Source organism: Phalacrocorax aristotelis, chromosome 1 (assembly GCF_949628215.1).
Source record: "Phalacrocorax aristotelis chromosome 1, bGulAri2.1, whole genome shotgun sequence".
In the NCBI taxonomy this organism is placed as follows: domain Eukaryota; kingdom Metazoa; phylum Chordata; class Aves; order Suliformes; family Phalacrocoracidae; genus Phalacrocorax; species Phalacrocorax aristotelis.
In genome coordinates, this window is record NC_134276.1 from 68,095,419 (window position 1) to 68,120,180 (window position 24,762).

At 43.5% G+C, this 24,762-nt stretch overlaps 1 protein-coding gene across 1 annotated transcript in view; it reads right to left on the bottom strand.

Annotated features, from left to right (window-relative positions):
- Window positions 1–24,762, bottom strand: part of SH3RF3 (SH3 domain containing ring finger 3) — a 252,787-nt gene that overhangs the window by 19,565 nt on the left and 208,460 nt on the right. Inside the window, exons 7-8 of the mRNA XM_075091962.1 lie at window positions 22,333–22,583; window positions 17,991–18,295 (exon numbers count right to left, since the gene is read on the bottom strand). Of these exons, the coding sequence (XP_074948063.1) occupies window positions 17,991–18,295; window positions 22,333–22,583 (556 nt within the window). The remainder of the gene's footprint in view (window positions 1–17,990; window positions 18,296–22,332; window positions 22,584–24,762) is intronic.

The window sequence follows — 24,762 nt, forward strand, 5'->3', positions numbered from 1 at the left end:
TCCAGCCATTGAAATGAGGTAATTTCTCATGCAACACCAGTTACATCAATAGATAAGAGAGCCAGAGGGAGAAAAAGGTTTCATTTAAAAATGAAGAAAAGAGAAACAAAACTATTTAAATCCTGCCCTGAGCCCTACAGAACAAATAAGGAACTTGTCTATCTGTCAGTGCCCACAAACCACCACTTCTATTGCTTGTTTAACTTGGTCAGTACTTGTTTCGGTAAATTTAAGTTAGTGTTTGGAGAACTGTGCATTTTTATTCTGATTCCAACTTGGCTACTGGCGACTGATGCTTACACTGAAAGAGTAGGTGGTATTTTGGATTACGTCTTTTAGGAAAAAAACTATTTGGGTTTTTTAAATCTGCAAAATTATTTGACTTGAGATTTTGATAATTATTTAAAAAGCACAAAAAACAAACTAGCATCATCTCAAAGGAGAGCTTGAGGTCAGGGAAGTCTTTGGGTATGTGTTTATCATTTGCCGTTTGCCACTGTTTCTCATGAGACATGGATGACATACTGAACAAGACAAGAGTAATTACTTACTATGCAATTACTGCTGGTTTTAAGAAAAGACTAGTGTTGTACCATGTATTGTATGGAAATACTTGCCGAAGATTTAGTTTTTAATGGAGACAACTCCTCTGGCCAGAAGTCTATTATTATACATGCCAAGGAACAAAAAGGATTTTAGGATCATAATATCATTAGCTTTTAAATCCCAGTGACAGTAACATGGTACATACATACATATTAACATGCATGCATACATGCAAACATATTAGACTTATGGTCACCTATTTGAAGATAACTAGTATTAAAGCCAGGAGAAAAGAAGTAAAATGCCTTGCAGTTAGATCTGATTGGGAAGAACAAATGTTCTGAAAAGAAAACTGAGAAGAAGAAATTAGCGTTCGGGTCCCAGTACAACAAAGCACACAGGCACTTCATCATGTGCTGTTGTTGAACTGGGGTAGATGCAAGGCTATAGAGACTACTAAAAGAGATAAAGAGAGTATCTAAAAATATATTTGAATATTCAATTTAGAGGGAATATTGGATCTTTTAATCACTGGAACAAAGTTAAAGGCTAGCTCAAAGGGGAAAAAACCCTGAAAAGGAAGCAGAGAGTCTCAGCTACTGGTGAGCTTCCTGGAGGCTGCTGAATTCATAGCAGGCAGCAGGTAAAAGGAACACTAACACGATTAATGGTGAATAAGGGACAGATGATCTGCTACACTGATCTTGTCTTTTTTCTCAGTTTGATGGAGAGAGAAGCTCATGGACGTATAGCTTTGTATTTTGTTGTTTTTCCTGGTCTGGTATGTAGGAAATAGGTGATGGTTAGGAAAAGGATGGAAAGTTGTTAACATATGCAACTTACTCTGTGCCCCAATAACAGGTTTCAGTGATATTTTTTAGTGGAAACAGCTGAAACAGAGGTCCAGGGAACTGAAAACTTCTGCTGTGATGAAGTAACTCAAAATTGTGTACTGATAAAGTCAAATGTAAGGACAACACCAAAGGAAGTGATGAAACTATAGTTCTCATGAAGTCTGTGGCAACATTTCCACTTCCAAGCAGCCACTAGCTCTAGAACTAAGCTCAGATGGATGTATTTCTGTCCTGATTTTAGTCCACCTCTTCCTTTGAAGTGTGAACAACCTCTCTAGGGACACAAAAGAAGGGAGTAGGCATGATACCCTTGTACACATTTGAGGTTCAGCGGCTGCCTTCACTCAGCAATCCACTGGATGTTTGATTATCCTACAACAAGGGAACTTCAGCACAAAGCACTGAGATCTCTCCTTCTCTGCTCCACTCTCCTGCCCCTGCACAGCCTATACAGAGAAGCATAAAGCATACATACTTCCCTTTCTCCATTTCAGGAGAAAACTCAGTCAAGCAGTTTCATGCAAGTGCTTCAAGTGTTGGATACCCAAGAACGAACACGGGTTCCTGCTCAGTTGTATAAGAAATCCTCATCCTTTATTTCTGGAAGGAAACCTTGGTACCCTGCTGTGAATCCCAAGTGGAAGCAGGTAGCTTCCTCAGAGTAAAAAAACAAGATCCAAGCCACCTTTCCCTTACCAGAATCTCCTGTTTGCTTAGACACCTGTTCTGCTTGTCAGATTTTGTGAATCGCATTTTCTGGACACTTAATTATACCCCCACATTTAATGGGAATTACAAATTCCATTACCAAGCAAGAGGCTTAAAACCTCCGTACTCAGCAAAAGTTAATGCCCATTGTGAAACTGGCCAAAAAGCAAATGCAGTGTGCGCTCTGGGAATACAATTTTCAAGTATTCCTATGCTATTATTTACCCTAAAATGCCTATTTTCACACAGGAAAAGGAGTCACTCCTAAAACCTGATGCTCAGCAGTGTCAAAAAGGCAAAAGAGAAGACTGAGAATTGTTAGGAAAGGTCTAGAGCAAGAGGTAAATCCATCTGTAGAAAACAGCACTGCGGAAAGCCCTGCCATGCCTACCTTCCTGAATGTTGTGTCCTGTTCTGGCCATGGCAGCTGGAACAGGATATTGCAGAGCTATGAACAGCACAGAAAAGGGCAGCGAGGACCATGAGAGGTGTGGAACAACTTTTGTACATTGGAGATGCCTGCTTGGAAAGCAGATAACTGACAGGAAATATGATAGTGGCCTACAAAATCCCTGCCCACACAGAGAAGGTAACTTGGGAACAGATCAGTTATTTCCCACAATACAGGAATTAGGGGGAACCTAATGAGATTATCAGGCAAATGGTCAAAACTAAAAAATATGAAGGACTTTTTCACACAACACATAATTAAATGGAGCCTTGCTGCAAACAGTATCGTGGAAGCCAGAAGTATGGGAAGGTTCAAAAAGTATTAGAGAAATTAATGGAGAACAGGTCTAGCAAGGACTATTAAAATAATGGTACAGATCTGACCTCCGCTTCAGGAAGTCCTAACAGGTAAATGAAACAGCATTTACAGCATACACAGGGTAACTCCACCTCACTACAAAGAGATCATAAAAACATGGACAATGATTGCTATGATAAAAAACTCAGCTATTTGGGCAAGAGCATAGGAAACAGGACAAAGTCTGGAATGAGCTCTGTGCCCTTCCAGCTTTGGGAAATCAGCTGTTCAGAGACTTCTTCAGCTGCAGGGGTCTGAGAGAGGGCAAAAAGCATCCGGCAGGATGCAGTGTCAGCCAAAGAAGAGACACAAAAGGTTGGGAACTGCAACCCCTGAGCACTTTCACAGTCCTGTAAATGCTATTTGGATTCCTCAGCTCCATCTCTGCTGTGCTGTAGATCAAGGGCTGCAGCCTCACCCTGCACCAAGGAGCCACAGAATTACTGCTGATGGAACTGACAAGGCCCTACTACTTCCTGGAGCCCAACTTGCTTCCTAACCTGGCACTGCAATGCCTTTGTACATACCAAGGGCTTCCTTGGAGCTACCATGGAGGTCTCCTACATAATGCTACACCATGTCTCAAAGATCTACCCTAAACTGAAGCCCAGCAAATGTTAAGCCTTTCTTTTAATATAAGTCGGGTATGACTAGATGATTTAGGCAAGTGTGGTAGACTAACTAGACTTTCCAGAGGATTTAAGCAAAAGAGCTGGACAGAGTATGAGCATCATTCTGAAACTTTAGGTTAATTTATTCAAACTAGAGGAGAATCTATCACAGCTTCACCGACAGCACAGGATTCTGAAATGAGAAAAAGATGTATAAATACATTAACTGTTAGACAAAGTACTTAGGATTAGTGTTTTTAAATAAGATGATTTAAACTGACTGGTTAGCTTGCTGCTCCTTGTCTTTCATAAGGAAATGAAAAAGATTTATTGGTCCTGGGTCGCACCCGGAGCAACACTCACATTTCGCAGAAAGCCAGAGCAAGTGCACTCATTGAACACCTGAATGAATGAGAATCAATGACAGAAGTCAGGATGTGCTTTGACATACTCTAATCTTACACATAGTTAGCTCTGGCTCTCCCCATTCACAAGGGATGGATTTCATTTCAGAAGCAAACAGTTAAAATTCCTTGGCCTTGCTTTGTAATCTTATTAAACGACAAGCAAGTGAGACTAGTATTTTTATGGAAAGCAGAAACATGTGGGTAAAAGATTTGGACTAGTGGAGGTCATCTTGTCCCTTGTTGCTGATGTATCTATTCCCGCCTGGTTGATGCTGTTCCAGCAGCTGTGCCACCCTCAGGCTGTAATTTCAGCACTTCCACCAAACTGAACAGTATTGGGCTGGCCTGCACTCAGAGGGAAGATTGCTTGTGGAAACCTCAGGCATCACAGGAGGTATATTCTTCTCTCAAAATCAGTTCCCCATGGAAGAGGCAAAGGGCTGTCTGTGGACAATGAAAAATGGACAGGATTTGTGTGAGGTAGACGCTGGAACACATTACAGTGAAATAATTCCTAGAAACAATTCATCAGTTCACAAAAGATGTATTTAGCTAGAGACTGAGGAGTCAGCTGAGACTGACAGAATACATTATTACACCCACATGGACTGTGGCCTAGAGGTGACGAAAGCAGAAGTTCCTCTTGCTCAGGCAACTTATTTCCGAAAATGAGCTAGGCTTCACTGGGGCAGCTTGGACCAGGTGAGGGATGGGAGCAAGAGGGGCTCTGATGGTTCTCAGATGGTCTGGCACTGTAGAAACAGGGCCTTGACACCATCCAAGCCATGAGCATGAAAATTTCGCCCTTTTGAAGGCTACCCTCCAGTTTCAGCAGCTCACACAGCATCAAATCTGAGCATCTGAGAAACAGTTCCTAATGTATTTAATGCATAAAAAAAATCAGGCCTTGCCCCTGATCCCTCCTGCCATCATGAAAGTGTGTCTCAAACAAGGCATCAAGAAGAGATATACTAATATGCTCGAGCAATGGCTTCTTTTCTGGGAGTAAGGGGAAGCTCATCCTCCCAGAAGCCATGGGAGTGCCTGCAGTCCCAGGTGCTCTGTATCCATGGGCATCGCAGGCCTCACTGCACCCGGCAGCATAGCACGGGGACAGAGCTGCTGTCTGGTGCACTGAGGTGTGATGAATTATTATGGTGCATAAGCTTTGAACGGAAAGCAGCTGAGGTTTCTGCAACCTCCCCTGTCAGCTGCACTACAGGCATTTTCAGTCCACTATGTTTACTCCTGGGACACACTGAGGTAGTTGAAGTCCTTTTCTCTTATAGGGACAAATTGATAACATATGCTCATATTTTAAAACGAAGAAAGAATCCCAGAATAATTTTAAAGGATTGCAAAGTAAGTGGCTGTCAGTGTCAGAGGAATGCCCAGGCATGTAAATGACAATTTCTTTGATAAAGTGGCCAAGGCACAGTGGCTTTCTAAATGTCACAACACTTGGGTTGTAATTACTAGTAAGCTTTGCAATAGCAAAAGCCTTGCTAGAAGCTGCTTGAACCCTGGCAGTATTTGTAATAAGAGCATCCTCTCTTCAGCAAAAATTGGATTTAACCTTTTTCCCTAGTTTTGTCTTTTTATTATTTAAAAAATAAAAACAGAGCCATCATAGACCATTTGCTAAAAAAAGTCAGGTCTTTAGGAGTATAAAATTATCTTTCTTAAATTAAAGAACTGAGCAAGAAATATCATAAATGGAAAATGCAGCTAACCAAAGGGAACAACTAGGGTATAAGTAGGGAAGGAGGGTCAATAGCACCGTGGCTATTTTTCCTTTTGCACTAAGCCTGGTTTTACATTGTAATCCTAGCCCTCCATTCTATCTTCCCTTCCTTTGTCTGTTTTATGCACTTTTTCTTCCCTGACACATGACCTGTAGGTATGACCCTATAATTAAAAGCAATTGAGTTGCACTGATTTAATTAATTACCACCTGTCACGTGTGCCACCTAAGCCAATACTCTCCATTTCCTCAGCCCACTCCAAGTGTGAGACAAAACACGTTAACTCAAATGTCAGGCTTAAGCTGATTTGGGTAACCCAAGACATCCGAAGACTTGATTTACATCAAAGTTGGTAGTAGGATACGTTCAGTGGTGCAGCCAGTGCATGGCATCTCACATGGGTTACGCATGTATTCACTTCTGTAGCCTCAAGAGGTCTCTGGACAAGAATGGCTCATTTGGTGCTTGTCTGGAGCATGCTACACAATGAGGCAGTGACTTATGGTTGGTGTTTTCACATGTGACTGCTACGGAAATAATTAGCAACAACAACATATATACAGTGTATTCCTCTTTGCTCTGCCAGCTAGTTGACTGATGCAGAAGAGGCCAGTGTGACCTGAAATCAAAGGTGGATCCTGCCTACTAACAGCAAGAAGCAGTCAATTGTAACACTCAAGCTCAAAATATCTCTGTGAAGATTTTGGTCACATTCACCTTACATGTGAAAATGATGGAAACTATATAAGGATAAAATCACTAGTGCACTGGAGCAGAAATGACAGCTTTGTCATAATAGTCCATCTCCAAGCCTGCCTACCATAGATAAAGATGAAAACCCCTTTATACAAGTCAGATAACAGGTCAGGAAGATTTCCCCTTGACTGCAGTGGTTGAGCGACTGATGGTCTGTACAGACTGACAGCCTTTCTTCTTTTTATTTTAGCAAAACAGCGTGGGTAAACATTGACTTAGAATTGTCTTGTTTTCAGTTTGATCATGGTTGATTGGAATGTCTCTGTCTATAAAGATAACAGAATTAGTAGTCCATTAGTTAAGCAATCACAACTTCTATTCAAGCTCCTGTACTATGATTACTTTGATGTATCTGACAATCTTCCCACAACAGAGCAGGCAATTCGATGAATATCCTGCACAAGTTTGTTCTTTCAACTTCTTCCTGCTAGGATGGCAATGTGTGTGGTAGAGGGGTCCCTTCCAGTTTTGCACTCTCCCTCAAAATTTTTAAGTCAGCAGCATACATGCAGGAGCTCAAACTGCAGATAACCAGATACTACCAATTGCTTTGCAATGTTTTCCAGTTAATGATTTTCTGTCAGACCAAGTGGGCATTTCAAATAGGTACCAACAAGGCTTGTCTCAGTGCTTGTGCTAGTCAATCTTTTCATTAATTACTTGGTAGGTGAGCTAGAGAGTGCACTTCTAACACGAGCAGCAGGCATTGAGCTGATTAAGTCTGCAAGCAATTGGAAGGTGTACTGGTTTTAGCTGGGATAGAGTTAATTTTCTTCATAGTGGTTCATATGGTGCTATGTTTTGGATTTGTGACCACACAAGAGTAATAGAACACCCCATTTTAGTGATTAGTGAACAGTGCTAGCACAGCATCAAGGACTTTTTTGTGCTGCCCCACCAGTGAGTGGGCTGGGGGTGCACAAGAAGCTGGGAAGGGACAGAGCTGGGACAGCTGACCCCAGCTGACCAGAGGGATATCCCAGACCATATGATGTTATGCCTAGCAATAAAAGGTGGGGGTAGAAGGAGGAAGGAGGGGCGTTTGGAGTGGTGGTGTTTGTCTTCCCAGGTAACCGTTAGACATGACGAAGCCCTGCAGATGGCTGAACACCTGCCTGCTAATGGGAAGTAGTGAATGAATTCCTAGTTTTGCCTTGCTTGCATGCAGAGCTTTTGCTTTACCTATTAAACTGTCTTTATCTCAGTCCATGACTTTTCTCCCTTTTACCCTTCCAATTCTCTCCCCATCCCACTGTGGCGGGGAGTAAGTGAGTGGCTGTGTGAGGCTAAGCTGCCTGCCAGGGTTAACCCACAACAGAAGGATAAACAGGGTAAGAATTCAGAACAATTTTCCTAAAATGGAGAAATGATCCCAAATCACCATGGTGAAATCTGCAAAACCAAGCATGACATGCCACTGTTAGGAAGAAGAAATCAAATGCACAGATGCAAAATGAGGCGTGACTGCCCAGCCAGCAGCTCTGCAAAAAAGGGAAATGAAAGTTACACTGGGCATGAGTCAAGATGCTGCTGCGAAAAAGGCGAACTTCATCTGGAAACATACTAACAGCATCTTATATGTAAGCCACGGAAAGTGCTTATTCCATCCTAATTGGCACTAACAAGGTCTCAGCAGAACTCCACTCTGGGGGACTGCTTTTTAAGACCCAGCAAGCTGAAGACTGCCCAGTGAAGAGCTGAAAGTGTAATCAGAAGCCTAGGGAGCATTACCTGTGAAGACAGACTCGGAACTGGCTCAGTGAGGTTGAAAGAAAATAATTCTTGAGGCCTGAACACATTATTTCTTCGCTAATACATGGAAGGCTGTCAGGAGAAAGCTGATTAGCTGATAAGCAGGACATGAAGAAGCAAGATTCATTTGTAAGCATAAAAGGTTCAAGAGGGATAATAGGGAGTTTTCTGGCCCTAGGAATATGAAAGGATGGAATAGATTTCTCAGAGAAGTTAGGGAATGATCTTAATTGAATGATTTTAAGAAAAGTTAGACAGACATCTATGGTGGGTAGTTGGCATATACCTGACTTTCTCACGGCTGGTGAATGGAAACCCATCCCAGGCTTGTGAGGCCACCATCCTTCCTACACTCTCTGTGTCACTTTCCCTGCTGGCCAACTGTAGCTCTCGGCTAGGTGGCATCTAAGCCTGCGAACCAGGAGTATCTGGCTTAGATATAAACCCTGTCCAGCAAAATTTAAAAAGTTGGAAAATCAGTTCTCTCTTTTATGTCCTGATCAAAGCCTACTTCATGCATTTCCCTTGCCACAGCAGGCACCATCATGTTGATAGGATCTGCCTGCCTGACCTCCCCCATTTTCTGTCTCAAAACTTAAGATGCGAAGAATAACATGATGTTGTACAGGAGAGAATAGAGATCTCTGAAGTCATCAAAAAAACCAGCTAGTTCCATTTTAAAATATACCAGTTCTGAACTGATCATGAATTGGGACTGAAAAATACAGTACAGGAAATCTACTTGACTGCAAAATAAGTTGGCCATGGAATCACATTAAATTACTTCTTCTCTCCCTGGGGTGTCTGGTGATGAAGCCCAATGCCAGTCTGCTGCTAGTGTGCTGAATACAGTGAGCTGTGAGTGAAGGTTAATATTTTAGCTTTTGTACTCTTACAGAAACATACCAGTGAATATGAACCAAACAAAATATATGCAAAGAAGCAAAGAGGCAGGTTGAGTTCTGCTTTTATAATGAATTGGTTTTTAAAAGGTTGACTGCTTAACACCCTATATTAATTGATTACAGGCAGCCTGCAGAAGTAGTGTCTGACAAGCAACTTTTGCATGATGTACTTTCGAATTCCTGAGACTGATCTTTTCTCCAGAGGGCATAATGAGAGCATTTTATTTTCAGTCCTTCAGAGACCAGCACTGACTCCATGACTTGACTTGGTCTGAAGGGAATTACTAGATGCTTGAGACATCCAGTCAAAAATAACAACCCAGGCTGACTTTAAAGTGGCTGTACCATTTGGCAAAATAAAAGCTGAGGGCTTGTGAATCTTTCTGCTGTTACTGCAAGATGAAAAATAAACAGAAATGTACAAAATAAGATAAATAACCCTTTGCTATAACTTGGTTATGCCCTTGAGTTACATGATAAAAACAGAAGCACGCTGCAGATATCTGTTGTCTGTTATAACCTGCTGCTCCTACAGTACTGATGTTTGTCTGAAACTGCAATTTCATTTAGTTTATGTAATTCTTCTAACAGAGCTTACTTAAGTATTTCTGCATTGACAATAGATATTTTAACCCACCCATTATGCGTAACTAGAGAGAAAAGCAAGGAAAAAGAGCAGTAACTGTGTGACTGAAAAAAGAAGCATGGGCACTGAAAAGCTGATTATAGCAAATTTTCACAGGAAAGTTCAAACTTTGTCTCCATAAAACAACTGCATTGGCACTTGAGATACTTGTGTCTCAGTGAATAATCTCTGTTGCCTCTTGGTGGTTTAAGACCTACTGGCTTGTGAATTCATAGTTGGAAAACCACTGAGGAAAGCAAATGAGTCCTGGATACGTGGGAGGCCAAGATGCCACCAACTCTGACACATTGCAAGCTGTTTCATTGTTTTCAAGGCATCCAGCTTCTTACTGGTGTTCTTCTGCTGCAATGGTTTCATCCTGCATGGCTGCCTTCCTGGGAGCGGTGGGGCAGTGGCAGCCCCATGACAGCTCTATGTGTTATTGCTCCAAGGCAGAAACTGGAGGACAGGGACAGACACTGCATTTGCACTCTGATTTATTTTCACCTGTGCATGGGAACTGGGAGCTTAATGTATCAAACCAAGCTTTTCAGGAACAGGTCAGGCAGAGGGCAGAAGCTGTGATGGGATGCTCAGCTGCAGAGTTGTGCGGTCTGGGGTGGGGATTGGTCCCTGTGATTCCTCAACAGCCGGAATGTGTCAATGTCTCCCACCGATACCACAAGAGTGCTTACATTTCACCCGACTAATCCAAGGAGATGCTTGCCATCCCCTCCCACAGCCTGGCCCCATCCAGCCATCTGGTCCTGCGTGATTCCTTCTGCAGGCAGGGGAATGCCATGGGAACGCCAGTGCCGGGATGCTCACACGCAGACATGCACACGCACTCGCGCACACACACGCCTCCAGCCTTCTGCTTCCAGAGCTCCCTTGCATGCTCTTTCTTTTGCCAGTTCTACTTTCTTCCCCAAGCAGCACCAAGGATTTAGTAAAAGCCTGTGGGTCCTCTGTGTTATAAAATTAGGTCTCTACAGGTGCCAGAAGAATGCTGAGCCTTGGCATCCAAACAGCTTTGTCTCCAGTTAATAGATAAACTGAATTTCCTCTTGAAGCTAAAGCACTCTCCATCCTCACCTCCCCTGGATCCACTTCCCCTGCAGAATGCAGCACAGAACCACTCGAAATGGTGTTAGAGAAATCCACCACGGACACTTGAGAAATCCTGTGACAGCACTATGAGGCAGATAAGCAGAGGCGGGGGGAGAGGAGAGAGAAGAGGAATAGCTTTCGGAGACTGCTTGGCAGCAAAGTCAACACTTGAAATATCTGTGGGGAGTTTGAAAGCATTTCCTAACATCAAAAATGTGAAGAAGAAAAAGAAATTTTGATCAATGGCTTATTGCCCTTGATCTAAGCAAAAGAATCTTAGCCAGTCAGAAATAACAGAAATCTGTTTTATTGTAAAGCTGAAGTTTTCTGTGTTTTGACAGCTGGGGCTCGTGCTTTTGGCTGGATTATTTGCCAGCCTTAAAATATTCATCAGTGAGTTGCCAGGTTTTTGTCCTTTCAAACTGAACTCTAACAACGAAGGAAAAGGTGCTGGAGAGATTTTAAGCACGAGTTTTCTGCCCTAAAGCAGAACTTTGTGGCCTGAATTCACATGACCAGAAAAAGAGGTTTCCACTCCCTGGCCAAGTTTCTGGTGAATCACTTGCTGGTCACAGAGCCAAGATGAGCTTTCTCGAGCATGGGAAGCAGTGGCTTATTTCTGATGAAGACAGCCTCCTCGCCTTTGTTGAGAGGAAATGGATTAACAGTATGTATTCTGTGCACAAGTCTTGAGAAAACTGAACTGAAATATTCCAGATTAAAGCATCCTTATCAAAGAACAAACTGGAACACATGTTAAACTGAAAAGTCAAATGTGACTCTGAAAATGGTCGGTGAAATATTGGTGTTGGTGGCTCCCGGATCAACTCAGATGCCTTATAGAGAACTAAATTAGCGTTACAGAACTTTATCTTTTTCAAGTAAAACTTTACATTACTATTCCAATGTTGCTTCCTCTTAATGTTTTTTATATTTTGATACACTTATTCTAAGAATTCAAACCAGGCTCTTCTGTTTTTTGTGCAATTTGTTGATTCTTATGTCTTGTGCTGCTATCATTCAGTCACTTAGTTGTTATCATCCCGTTTCATACCTGTACAACTTAGGGGGCTTTCTTAGGTGAACCAGTTACAAAGTGAAAAATATTAAATCATTTCATATCTGCTAGGAAGACTGAATTCCTCTTCCAAAAATTCAGGGTCAGTCATATTGACTTTGCATCTGAAAAACCTACTTTCATCAACTCTGTCCTTAGCTTCTTTTACTTGTCCCAGGGTGACCACTATTTTTGTCATGTCATTTTATATCTACAAAGTCCTTGCAAGTGCTCAACGCTTCACTTCTGAGACCGCTCTTCCATTTTCTGGATAAGGAATTAAATTTCTTTAGTGGATATGAAGTGATAACAAACACTTTTCACTCAGGGACAAGTTAATATGAGAAGAAGCTGCAATGCAGAGACCAACACTTAGTAAGTCAAAAGTGAAAGTTCGCTACCATGTAGGGTCAGGTCCTTCAGGCACTTTCAGTTCTACCAACAGATAGATTAAACAGACAGCTGTAATGTGAACCAAGGTCAAAGAGCATCTCAGAGTTTACAAAGCCAAATTTTCAAAGGGCCTTTGATCTAGTCTCCAACCCTATGTAAAGCCAGGGTGGGCAACTAAGCGTGCAGGTAGCAGGTCTGCACTGAGGGACATTGCCTGGTGGGCACTGGGCTGAAAATTAGGGGGAGGCAAGGGAAGGCACTGGCAGAAAAGGAGAGTGGTGGAGAGGGAAGTGTCTCTGGTGATGTCTACACTGCCATATAAAACAAGGCCAGGATTTAGCATCAAACCCTGGTCCACATCCATTAACCATTGTGGGTTTGGCTTATATGAACTAACAATCTCCCAGGACAATGTACAGGCAGGGTTTGGGCCACACCACGTACCAGGACTGTTCTCAATAAGCAGTCTGGATGCAGTCACCCTATTTTGGGTGGAGAAGAAAGCTTAGAAGTGTGGATGCGAGTCATGCAGGGACACTTGCAGGGCCAGAAAACAGGCCTTGGCTTGTTCTATTTTGTAATGTAGTCCTTACACCAGGATCATGCCAAACATACTGTATCATTTGAGGAATGCAGCTATTTTGAGCAGAAGGACTGATATTTGAGAAAGTGAGTGGCACTGGTGAGAACAGACAGATGTTTACTGATTCAATCTTCACACGCAAAACTGTTGGTGCATGTTCAAAGTCATTTTCTGAAGATGTGTCTCTTGCTATCTTAACATCAGTAAACAGCGGCCCAGTGTATTTTCCCATTTGGTGTGACTCGCTTATCAAGAGCCTCTATATATTCCAGGGACACAGTTACTAAATTTAAAGCTGCAAAGAGATTTGTTCTCTCAGTGCACTTTTAAGAAACATTTATTTTTACATTGCCAATATTCAAATATTTCTATATACTCTGGCTAGGTAAAACAGTAAGGAATTTGTGTAACTCAGTGATGAATTAATGGCTTGCTCACTACTGCAAGCTCTTATTTTCCTCTTAAGCAGATATTGGGCTAGACATTTTGGAAGAGTTTAATCAAAATCCTCATCAAAAGCCAAATGAGTGGATTTTAAAGAAAGTTTAATTACAGTGGTCAAACCACCCAGCACGATTTGCTTGATTTGATTAACGTAACGAGGAGCACATTTAATGAGAAATGCATTAATTCATTCAAACAAGTGGTTTTTTCAGAGGTATTAAGCATCAGTCTGGATTATGTACAGCAGAAACTATTATAGCAAAAATTGACTGAGGTCAAAGCAGTAGTCATGCCATAATTACAAGCTCTCAGCTGTAATCTACCAGTTGAACTTGGGCAGTGCTCATCATGACTGAAAAAGCAGGGTCCCCATTTAAAAAAACCCCAAAACGCAGGGTTTGCTTCCATTCCACGGCTGGGACCTTCATCCCTTTCTTTCAGCTGTTCAGAAGGTTCAGGAACTGGGGTTGAATTCTCCAAGTTTCAGATGGTTACACATGCAGACTTTATTAGCAAATGATGAAGTGAGAGCTCAAAGGAGCCCCGATACCACCCACTACCCTTAAAGGAAACGGAGTGTTCCCCATTTGCTCTCTGTTTACCTCCCTCCTGTCCCCGTGATGTCTTTGGGACACTCCTGTTCCTAAACTGGAATAGAGTGACTTTGGGGGAGAATTGTTATTTTCCTTCTGGGGAAGGTAACCTCCTTCTTGGAAAAGAAGAAGAATTGGCCTCAAGTGGGAAATATTTGAGAAAAAGAAGAAGGAGATTCCTTTACACCTTACTCTCTTCAACTGCTTTTAGATAAATTTCAGCCCCTATATTCCAGCCTTCCTGTTTCAGGACCCCTCCCCATGCGCTTTACATGGCACCCTTCCCCTCCACCCTCCCCACTGGCACCCCTTCTCCAGTGCCCCCTGCTATATCTCCCAGCAGCTGCTAATGCTCTTCTCTCTCCTATGCTGCCCTGACCACTGGTCACCTCTTTGACTTCAGCCATGCTCCCTTGCCTTTATTCAGTCCCTGACTTGTTATTCCTGTAGTGTCTGTGCTACCTCTGTGTGAGCCGCCTTTCCTGCTGCTTTGTACTCCATCCGTATAGCACTGAAACAGCTTTGATTTTCAAGTGCTCTACTTCTAAGCCTTCTTGGCTGCCTGAGCACTTCTTGAGCACCATTGCACAGTGGACTTAAGCACTATCTATTGCTCAGTCTTTCATCAGCTACCACCAGCAGCTGGCGAAGGAGAACAGCTTTGAAACTGTTCCCTAAGCAGACAGGAGGCTGGTCAAAGAGCTGAGAAACGGAGCACAAGCCCAGTTGCAGATAGGATCCTCAGTGGGTAGGTGCATACTGACAAGTGAAGACTGTATTTTACCCCCCTGGTTAAGTCAGCAGGAGTATGACAGTAAGACACTATTATTAGGGTGTCTAAATGAATGTAGGTGCCAAGGTTCACCTGCAGGTTTGGAAGTCTGGATCAAGACCTTCAAGAAATAAGCTGAAGTAGAGAACTAGAGACATAAAAAAATAGAGCTAAGGATTTATTTACTATATTAATAGAAGATGAGCAAGAAAAACATTCGTGCTGAGCTGAAGACTATAATCCTTAGGATTATTTCTGCCACTTGCCTTTAAACCACAAGGAAACAAGTAAAGATTGGGATTGGAGACCCTTGATTTTAGAGAAATCTGGAGATGCGCCTACATCTGACTGCTGCATACCAACAGGAACCTGTGATATTGGCATATAAACATTTGCACAGAGGAAAGCATTAGTAATGATGACCTCACCAGTACGCTCAGCAAGGCTGTTCCCAAGGTAAAGACAATTCCGTCTTGGAACAAGCAACCCAAATAGCACACACAGACTCACTACAGCAGCTGCCCCCTGATGTCACATTTGGTATCCTTGAGTGGAATCTAGGTGGGAAATCATAAAACATAAATTGGCAGAAGATCATATCTTAAAATACTTTTTCCTGCTATCTCTCAGCCCAGCCTTCAAGCAGCCAACCAACCTTGCTAAACTTATCATCTGAAGAAAATTTCCCAAGGACCAACATATCTGATTATGTCAGAGTGATAAATGCAAAATTTGCAATTTACCTCCACAGACCTCAAAATAAACGCCTTATACAACAGAACTGTGAAAACCAATGGATCCTCAGCATGTTCCTCCCCAAATGCAAACTACTTCTTCCTCCATGTGCCCTCTGTACTGTAGTGAACTCACACTGACAATCAGTGTGTGAAAGAAAAATGTCATTAATAACAAAAGAATGTTTCCCAAACCAGCCATTCTCCCTCTGATCATTCAGCCCTCATCCTCAAGGGAATCCTATAATAGAAACCGGAAAGACTAAACAGGGACTAAAACTAATAACTTGATGGAACACCAAAAACTGTTGATTCCAACAATGCTAATTTTATGGCACATTACAATTTACCTTAGATACAACTTACTAATCTCAGTTTCTCAGGAGATAATTACCTGTGCATTTATTCTGTCCTGTGTTCAGCAGAGCTGAAGACCTTATTACCGCTCCTCTTACTAACATCCCCTCTGTTCCTTTAATCTCGAAGTACCTGACTGATTAATATAATGAAACTGAACTCAGATAAATTGCTTCCGATCTTTGCTTATCTGGCAGTTTGCTAGTTATGTCCCTGCTTATGTTTTTTGCCCCTTGGACTTGCCTGTTTTTTCCTATCAGGTATACTGATAACAGCTATTGCCTCTCTCCACAGATATTCCTTCTGAGTGTTATGACTGTTCCTTATTTACTGACAAACCTGCCCAACCAGCCTCCACTTTGGAAATACCAAGTGTGGTTCCAGATATGGTTCCAGTTCTGACTCACAAATTCCATTTTGAATAGTTACATGACTTTTAGTCTGGCATTATCCAAGCTCTCAACTGCTTCAAAGAAATATTTGGGTTTATGCAAAGGACAGGAACACAACTTAACTGGCCAAACATCAGTCACTACTTCTAAAAGGAAAGGAAGCATCATTAACTCAGATCTCTCTAAAATGAAAGTGAAATATGACACAGAGGAGATTCAGGAATATATTGTTCAACCCAGGGCAGTTATGCACCATCCAATCCAGTCAGAGGTGAAAATATTTATTGTCACTTCTCTCTGATACTCCTCAGGAACTGAACTGGTCTTTGGCAATGCTCATTGCAATGATGTAGTTTATTATTTGCTTTTCCCCTTCATCCATGGAGCTTGAAACCCCCGTAACTTTACTTCCCTGCATCCAAATTCAGTAACTTAAATCTGTAACTGCTTGGGAAAGGTTAACCAGTATCTTAGGAAGGGACTTGAAATAATTTTGCCTAGGAAATTTCAGTGTGCCGTCCTACTTGAATTAAAATATACAGACCTATAGAATAGCATGATATGTTGTAGGGAATATTAAATAAGCCTGAGGTAACATGCAGATCTACCACCTTCTGCCAAATACCATACAATTCCTTGGGCTTGCAGAAGTAGCAGGTATTGTTCTGCTTGCACAGCATGCACTCTTGATGCACATGTGGAAGTCATTCTTTGTAAACAAGTACCTAAATTTCACATCCAGGACAGAATTTCTACACCCTTCTTCTTTCACTGAAAGGTTCTCAGAGAAAATTCATGACAGGATTAAGGAAAGGATTTTAAAACTTGTATTCTGTACCTTGTGAAACTAGGGGTTATCTGTGACCCTGACCACTCGTGAGACCTGCAACCTCAGCATTACCATGTACAAAGTAAATATTTACCCCATATGTGCCTGTCACCGCAGAAAAGCTTGGGGAACATATGGAAAGGATATTTTTTGCAGGGGCAAAGGAAAAGCAGGCCCCCACATCTCTTCCTTCTACTCAGATAAAAACCAGGATCTTGCTTCCAGCAGGCAGTTAATATCAGCAGGCTCTGCTACGCAGTACAGACATAACCCTCAACATTGATAAATAGGAACTGTTAACAAAATGTGAACATTTGGTAAAAGCAAAATATTTGCCAAGAACCTAAAAGGCTGGGTGCTTGAAGCAGCTCTCTATGCTTGCTTTCCTTAGCAAGGTGGACAAGGGACGGGCACTCAGCTATCACTCCCACTGCTGGCTCATAAGTGCATTGTACCTACATCCCAATGAGCTGTATTTAATTCTCTTCTCCGCATTTGGCTGTGTCACTGGAGCGAAAGTTTCTGCAAGAAACTGAGATGCTTCTGGAGCAGTACAACAGCTCCTGCTGCTCAAGAGCCAGTGCTTTACTATGCCTGTGGCACCTGCCCGGGGCTGGTACCACCATCAGCATCTTCCACATAGTGAAGCAGACAGCTTCGGACTTGGCCATCTGGTTTCGATGGCCAAGAACCCACTGTAACACCTTTCTGCACCACTGCAAATTTGCAGATCCAAGTGTTGATCGTTGGGAGAAACATACAAATTCAGCACATTAGTGGCTCAACCATGTTTCCCTCTCGCAAGTGGGTAACGCGAGAGCAACGCTGGGGATGGTGGAGAGGGAAAGGATGAAGCATGAAAATAATGTGAGACGAGGATGCCAAATCTGGTAGGCAATGAAAACCAGCTTCCACCCTCCTGGGCAGCTGCAGCTTCGCTCGTCAACAGCCCCATGGGAGGGAGAGGCGGCGGGAGCGCGGGGCACAGCGGGGGCACGGCGTCCCTTACCTTCTCATTCTTCCTCTCCTCAGCCTTGCTGGTGGGGCCGGGGGTGACAGGGCCACCCAGGGGCCCACTGCCCACCTCGCCGTTGAGGTGGGCTGCGCTGACGTTGGGCGGGGTGATGGCGGCGGCGGCGGAGGTGAGGGGGATGAGGGGCCGGGTCCCCGGGGCGGGCGGCTGGTGGCTGTGCTGCGGGGAGACGGTGGGGTGAGGCCGGATGGCTGCCGCCGGCAGGCGGGAGGGCGAGCTGGGTGTCCGCAGGGGTGAGACTGTGGCTGTGGGCCGGTCTGGGGCTGGCACCGGGGGGTGAGCTGTGGAGGTAGGACAGAGCATGGTTAAGTCCCCCGTGCACTGCCAGACCTGACCCTTCAGTGGCCATTGCTGCCACAAGGTGCCAGGGCCTGACAGAGAGCTGGGCTCTTAACCTTAACCCAGGATATATCAGCCTTCAAGTGTTTTCTTCTAAATCCTAGAAATCCCCCTCCTGGGTGTGAAAGGTCTGTCTGGAGTCACTGAAATGGTTGGTCCTCCCTAGTGATGTGAATGAGGAACAGCCTGACGATCCCTGCCCATGCCTGCAAATAAATAAAAAGCCCACTATGTTTTTAAGATACTTTTTCTCGTTCCAGCCGAGCTGTTTTCTGAACCTCCACGATCCCCTCCTAACCTGATAGGTTTTGGAGCAATGCAACATGGGACCTAAAGGCTTAGCCCAGATGATCCACGCCAACCTCGCAGACGGCAATTACAGAGGAAGGTTTCTTGTTTCAGCCCTAACAAAATGATCAACTCTGCATCACTGTGCTCCACAAGATAAATGAAGCAGGAATCCACTGGAGGATTTCTGAGCTGAGCCTCGTCTCTGGCAGCAAAGTGCCTAAGGGACTATGCAGTGCCTTTTAGTCTTGCTGCCCCTGCTGAGCAAACCCTGCCTACAAGCACTTGGAACCAGGAATTAGCACTTGTCTGTTTAATGGTGACCGCAACACACTGCCTACGTCAGCTCTCTGGGGATTTGGGAGCCTGTTGCATGCCTCGTGTTGTAAAAAGTGTGACAAGCTCCAGGTTTCATTCCATGATGGTGTTGCCTTTGACTTCCAGGTTGGTTGATTGCTTAGGTGTAACCTACATCCAGCTCCACTTCAAGTATGTACAGACCAGAAGCCAAGTCCACACTCAGACATTCCCTCTCTTAAACAATTCAGTAATAGGACTGACTGGAAAATGCCCATTTCACAAATGTTTTCAAGGTTTCATAATCTGGTTTAGTTCTGCCTCAGTGCAAAATTTGGGTCTTTGAAAGTTTTTCTGAGCACAACCTACTCACTCACCCCACAATAGCCTCTATTCTGGTCAGGGCATTCATCCGGGATGTGAAAACATAGGATCCAGCCACTGCACTGTTCTCCTCTGCAAAGAACAGCTCTGGGCAGCTGTTTATTCCCTTTGCAACCCCAGCCATGACAGCTTCATGGCTGAAGTCCTACATCAGTTCCTGACAAAAACTTTGAGTTCAACAAATCAGCTTTTCTTTGACAAAGAAGCATTTTTCTGGAAAATTTCTGACCCACTCTGATCTGTGGTTTTCTTACAAATTCATCTGAAGGATGCATTTTTACCTAGGACCAGCTGGAGTTCACGCAATCTATAACTAAACAACAATGCTAGAACAACTCAAACGAATATTTCCCATTTCTATGGTTAACAGCAGCACCCATTACCAGGGATTGAAACAGCAAGGAGTGCCATTAATCATACTCACTACACCAGCTGAGTACTCCCGCCAGGAGGGAATTTCATTCCCCAGCCTTATGCCGTATTATCTGAAGCGATACTGAACATGATGGACCAGTGACCATCAGATTAGCACCTCCGAAGTTTACATGATTCTCCCTCACAGTAACTCCCTGACTCTCTAACAGCTCTTTTTATTAATGTTCCTCATAGCAAATCAACCAAACTATAGTTAACTAGTCTTAAACTTGATGTGATTTTACCATGTAGCATGAGGAAGGGCCTAAAAATTGTTATTACACACACTTTCAAGCCTATTCTTAGTATTAGCTACCATTTCCCCCTCCATGGATTACCAAGAACATATATTGGAAAGTGTAATTCCTTTCCAGAGACCCAGACTGGGCACCGCTGGTTATCTTGAAGTGATTCCCTCCTTCTGATTTTCCCATTCAGAACCTGTGTGATGAGCAACCACTGCTGCCAGAAATTTGATTTTCCAGGATGGGTAAGCTTGCAGGGTCAAGGTTTTGAACTACTGGTTGTGGGGAGCAATAGCCTTCCTAAATTTATAGGGAAAGCACAACAATGGAATTTCACTGCATGTACCTGGATGCAGAAGACTGATTTGATAATCTTATTAGGTATACTACTTCTTTCCTGTAGGACTCAGTGTTTCCAGACACAAAGGAAACAGAAAACTTGAGAAACAGGAAAATAAATGGCCTGAGAAAAATAAACTCTGAGCAGAGCTCTCACATTTTATTCTGTAATTTCATCTGCTTACTGTTACAATGTATGCCTTTGCACTGGGATCTCTGGATCTGGACCGTGCTGCATCAAACATGCTATTAATTAGCAATGCTCACTGAAGGCTATTTTTGTTCTACACCACTCATATTTCATTTTGGGTGTATTCCTACATTAGTGGCCTTGTGCAAAATTGATTTGTTACTCATGTATATTGCAAGCCAACAGAAATGTGATTTGAATACTGTGCCAGCTTGCCTCTCTTGGAAAGGTTTTCCAAAAGGCAGTGTGCATTGCCCTGCCCTACAGGACTACGGAGACCTTCTGAGGGGCTCTGGTCCACAGAATGCCAGTGAGGACATCTATTATGGAGAACAATACTGATAATAATGAAAGATTTCCTTTATTTGTCCTGGCAAAGATTTATTTAACTAAAACAACAATCTCACGAACCTCCTGGAAGGGCTGGAGAACTCGCCCCTTGAGAGGTTTTGGAGCAGCTCTGTGGTCCCTGGATCACCCTGCCTGCCAACTCCTTGGCACTTTAAGATGTCAGAGTGACCTGGAGGAGCAATCTTAAATCAGGAAAGGGGCTGGAGGTCTAGCACTACAGCGCTGTGGAAGGAAGGTGTGGGGCATGCCAGGTGCATGGGGCAAAATGATCCATCACCTCTGTTTCAGGGGAGTCCATCTGCCTGTTGACATGGGCACAGGAGGCACCAGGAGCACCCAAATGCTTCCTGAGAGCCTTGTGCCAGAGGGCACATTTCTGCCTTTGCACTGTGGCAGCAGAAGGGCTTTTGGAAGGGTGTGACTTGAGGGGAAAGCAGCACATTCTGAACTAGACAAAAAGAGGATAAATCGATTATTCCCCAGAGTGACATGGATGCCGTGTAAAGTCCTGCCATTGTTTGCTGAGCAGAGAAGTCTGCACTGTTCGAGGTTCAGATTCACATGTATTTGATTATGTTTTCTTCCCTTTGGTCTGGACTGTGTAGGAGGTGAGATTAGAAAGTCATAATGGTGCCTTCTGGCTTCAAAAGGTATGATTCCGTGACTTACACCTCAGTGTATTTCTCATTTGTGCCTCCTCTGTTTTGTATCTAAGACCTCAGTTCTCAGCAGTCACATCCTTACTGATCTGCCTTTGTAAACATAATGGCTCACATCCCTATGAAATATCAGAAACAAAATGTTTTAAATTTTGCCATAAAGTTCCACCACAGGGTTTACTTTTACTTTATTCAACATCAGAGCTGTTTAACATCAGGGAAAGGGGAATAAATTGTACTCTAGAAAATTGTGCTTTACATCAGAAGGGGAATGTAGGAAGAACAGAGGCCCCCTGGTGTGAGAAGCTCTTATTCTCATTTCAGAAAGGTGGCAGTATTTTTCAGATCTTTTGTTTTATCACTAACACCGGGTCCCGTTCTGCCTAATAAATACCTTTCATCCCTGAAGCCCAATGAAATGCTTCTTAATTTTAAGTCGTGTGTTACTTGCTCTGAGATAAGGGCAGTATTTTCCTGTCATCAAGCCAACCGGACCCAGAACTGTTAATCTCCTCAGTATGCAGGGTGCTTGCTTTCGCTCCGATAAATTGTATAAATATTTGTAAACACTATAATCTATTTCAGCTGTAGCAACAGAACAATCTGATAAACACAACGTGGCTCCTGGAGATCAATAGAAGCCCATAAATATTACAAGCAAATAAAACATACTCTATTCCACATTGACTGAGCTGTGACTAAAACGAGAAAGAAAGCTGCAGGGTCGGGCAGATTCAAGGGGCTTGCACTCAAGGGGTATGACATCAATCCCACCGACGCAGGGCAAGAGGCACCGGCGGGTGTGCACATACCCATCTGCATGGCGTTGCGGGTCTGGCTGGCTGGCTGCTGAGCTGAAAACCTCAAGCAATTATTCAGCTGCGGAGAGGCCGCCTGTAGCTGGGGATGCGTCTGAGGCGCAGTGATAGGAACAACCGGTCTGACAGCTGTGGTGGCATTGGTGTGACCAGCCCCGATGGGGTGGATGGCTCCTGGGGGTCCTTTTGTTGCCGGGGCTCCCCCAGCTCCGCTGTTCCTGGGCTGCCCAGCTCCCACCGGCACCCTGCATGAAGACAAAGTACAGCATAAGTGTGCTGCTGAGACCACAATATCACCACAAGGCCGATAAGCACCCCCAGTTAGTTAGGGGATTTAATGATACCCTCTCAGGTGTTAAAGTAAATTGAGATATAGACATATATTTATCTTTATAAGACACAGTTGTAAGCATGCTGGAGGCCGTTTTCAACCCTTTATCCTATGGGAAGAAGTGCAGGGTAAAAATGGAAAAGGTAATTTTTCTGATCACTTTTTTCTTAAGCTACACTTCTGTCTAAATAGTTTCTAGTAAAATCATAAATCTAAATTCAGAAGAAATGGATATCTCCCAAATGTCATTTTGTGTGCCAGAGGCTGTTTTACAGGCACTAATGGAGTGATAATTAAAACAGACTCAGAGATCTTTTCTTAGGACCAAACCTGCATATAGCCCCACAGGGAGAAAAAAAGATGGATAACACCAAATCTGTGTGTGGCTGTTGAAGGTGACTGAAAAGCAGCAGACGCTGCAGGGCTTGGCTTGCCTGAACACTTACCCTACCGATGTAACCAGCCCTACCTTAGACTTGCTGAGGAAATGCAGAAGGGAAGGGAATGCAGCTGACCTAACTGAAAAGGAAATCCAAACAATAATTGGCCCCTCTTTCACTGCTCATTTAAACTGTATGCATCGTTTGTATTTCATCTGAGTGGGTAGGGAGACCTCAGAGGGAAGGAACGAGGCTCTTCCTCATATGCAATGAGATCAGCCTAGAGCAGGTCTTGGTCCTCTTACCACTGAACTAGAAACTCTCTGACCAGGGCAGGCAGACACTGGGGAGGACAGAAGGACAGCAATGGACAAACTCAGCTGCTGCTCAGCAGCTCTGAGTTTCTTACTCAGGTTCCTGAGTAATTTCCTTCCCCAGCAGTAGATGCCATGAAACAGAGGGATCATTTTGTGCTGTTCTCCTCTCCAGGTCTGCTCCGTGTGCCAAGGTCCTCCTCCAGGAAAGAACAGCAGAGGGGATATGATGCAGAACAAAGTATGGTGGTGGAAATTGAAATGAGACAGTGCACGGGGTCAGCAAGGCAGGAGAGGGTAACAGAGAAGGTACAAGACCAACCTATGGGGCTGCAACTGTGAAAACTTCTGGGGCCCCAAAATTGTTGTGTGGGAACAGAGAGAAGATCAGAAAGAAGGAGTATGCTGAACAATCTGGCCCAATTCAGAGGAGAAGAAAGACAGAAGAAGCAACCCTAAGAAAAGAGTGTAAAGGGGAAGAGCCAAAGGAGTGAAATTCTGATAGAAAGAGACCAAAACACAGGCTAGAAGATATGGTCTGGAAGTGCAAAAGATGGCCATCCCCTCTGCCCAATGCCCTCTCCTCACAAAATCACAGGAGGAAAAACAACAGTGTGGTGTCAGATGACTTGACTCATCTCATCGTTCAAGGTTTGCCTAGATTACATTTTGCTAAATGAATCTGATTTATTTTTCTTAATTTTTTTTTTTCATCAGCCTCCAGGTAGGGAAAAGCTGGGAATCCCACCAGATGGAAATCTTGACTGTCTGTCATCTGCTGTGAAGAGCTGGCAGGGTAGCAGCAAGGTTCAGCTGGAGCTTGCTTGGCCATCTGCACTAGACTGAGTTTGCCAGAAAAGCACACCTAATAGCCCACTGAAAGCTGTGTTCAGGCAAACATGCGCATGGACAAGTACAGAAACTATCTGTGACTCCCACAGAGCTGGATAGATGTTGGATGTGGCAAATTTTCTCTGCTGCCCTGCATCTGTTTCTCCATCTAAAGGGTCTTGTCCTTTTTCCACCATGCTCTGTTCACACATGTGTTTTGACAGCTTATAAATCCAGTTCAGCGTTACTAAATTCATGGGAAACTTCTTTTTCTTAGGTTTTGTAGGGAGTGGCAGAAAAACATGCGTTAATCTAATCCTCTGCTTTGTTGTCAAAGGGGAACAAAATAAGTTGAAAGTGCAGCAAATCAGAGATTTTGTTTCTATTAGATTTTTCTTGCTGTTCTCACTGAGGATGATTTACACTGGAACTTAATTAGCTCACAGGATCATAAATATAATCACAAAGCTGCTTTCGGGTTTTGTGGAAAGCACTTTTGCCCTTTAGCACTTCTCTCTGTCTTGTTCTAGCTGTGACATGCTGCATTTAATAAAGTCTTGCTGATTCA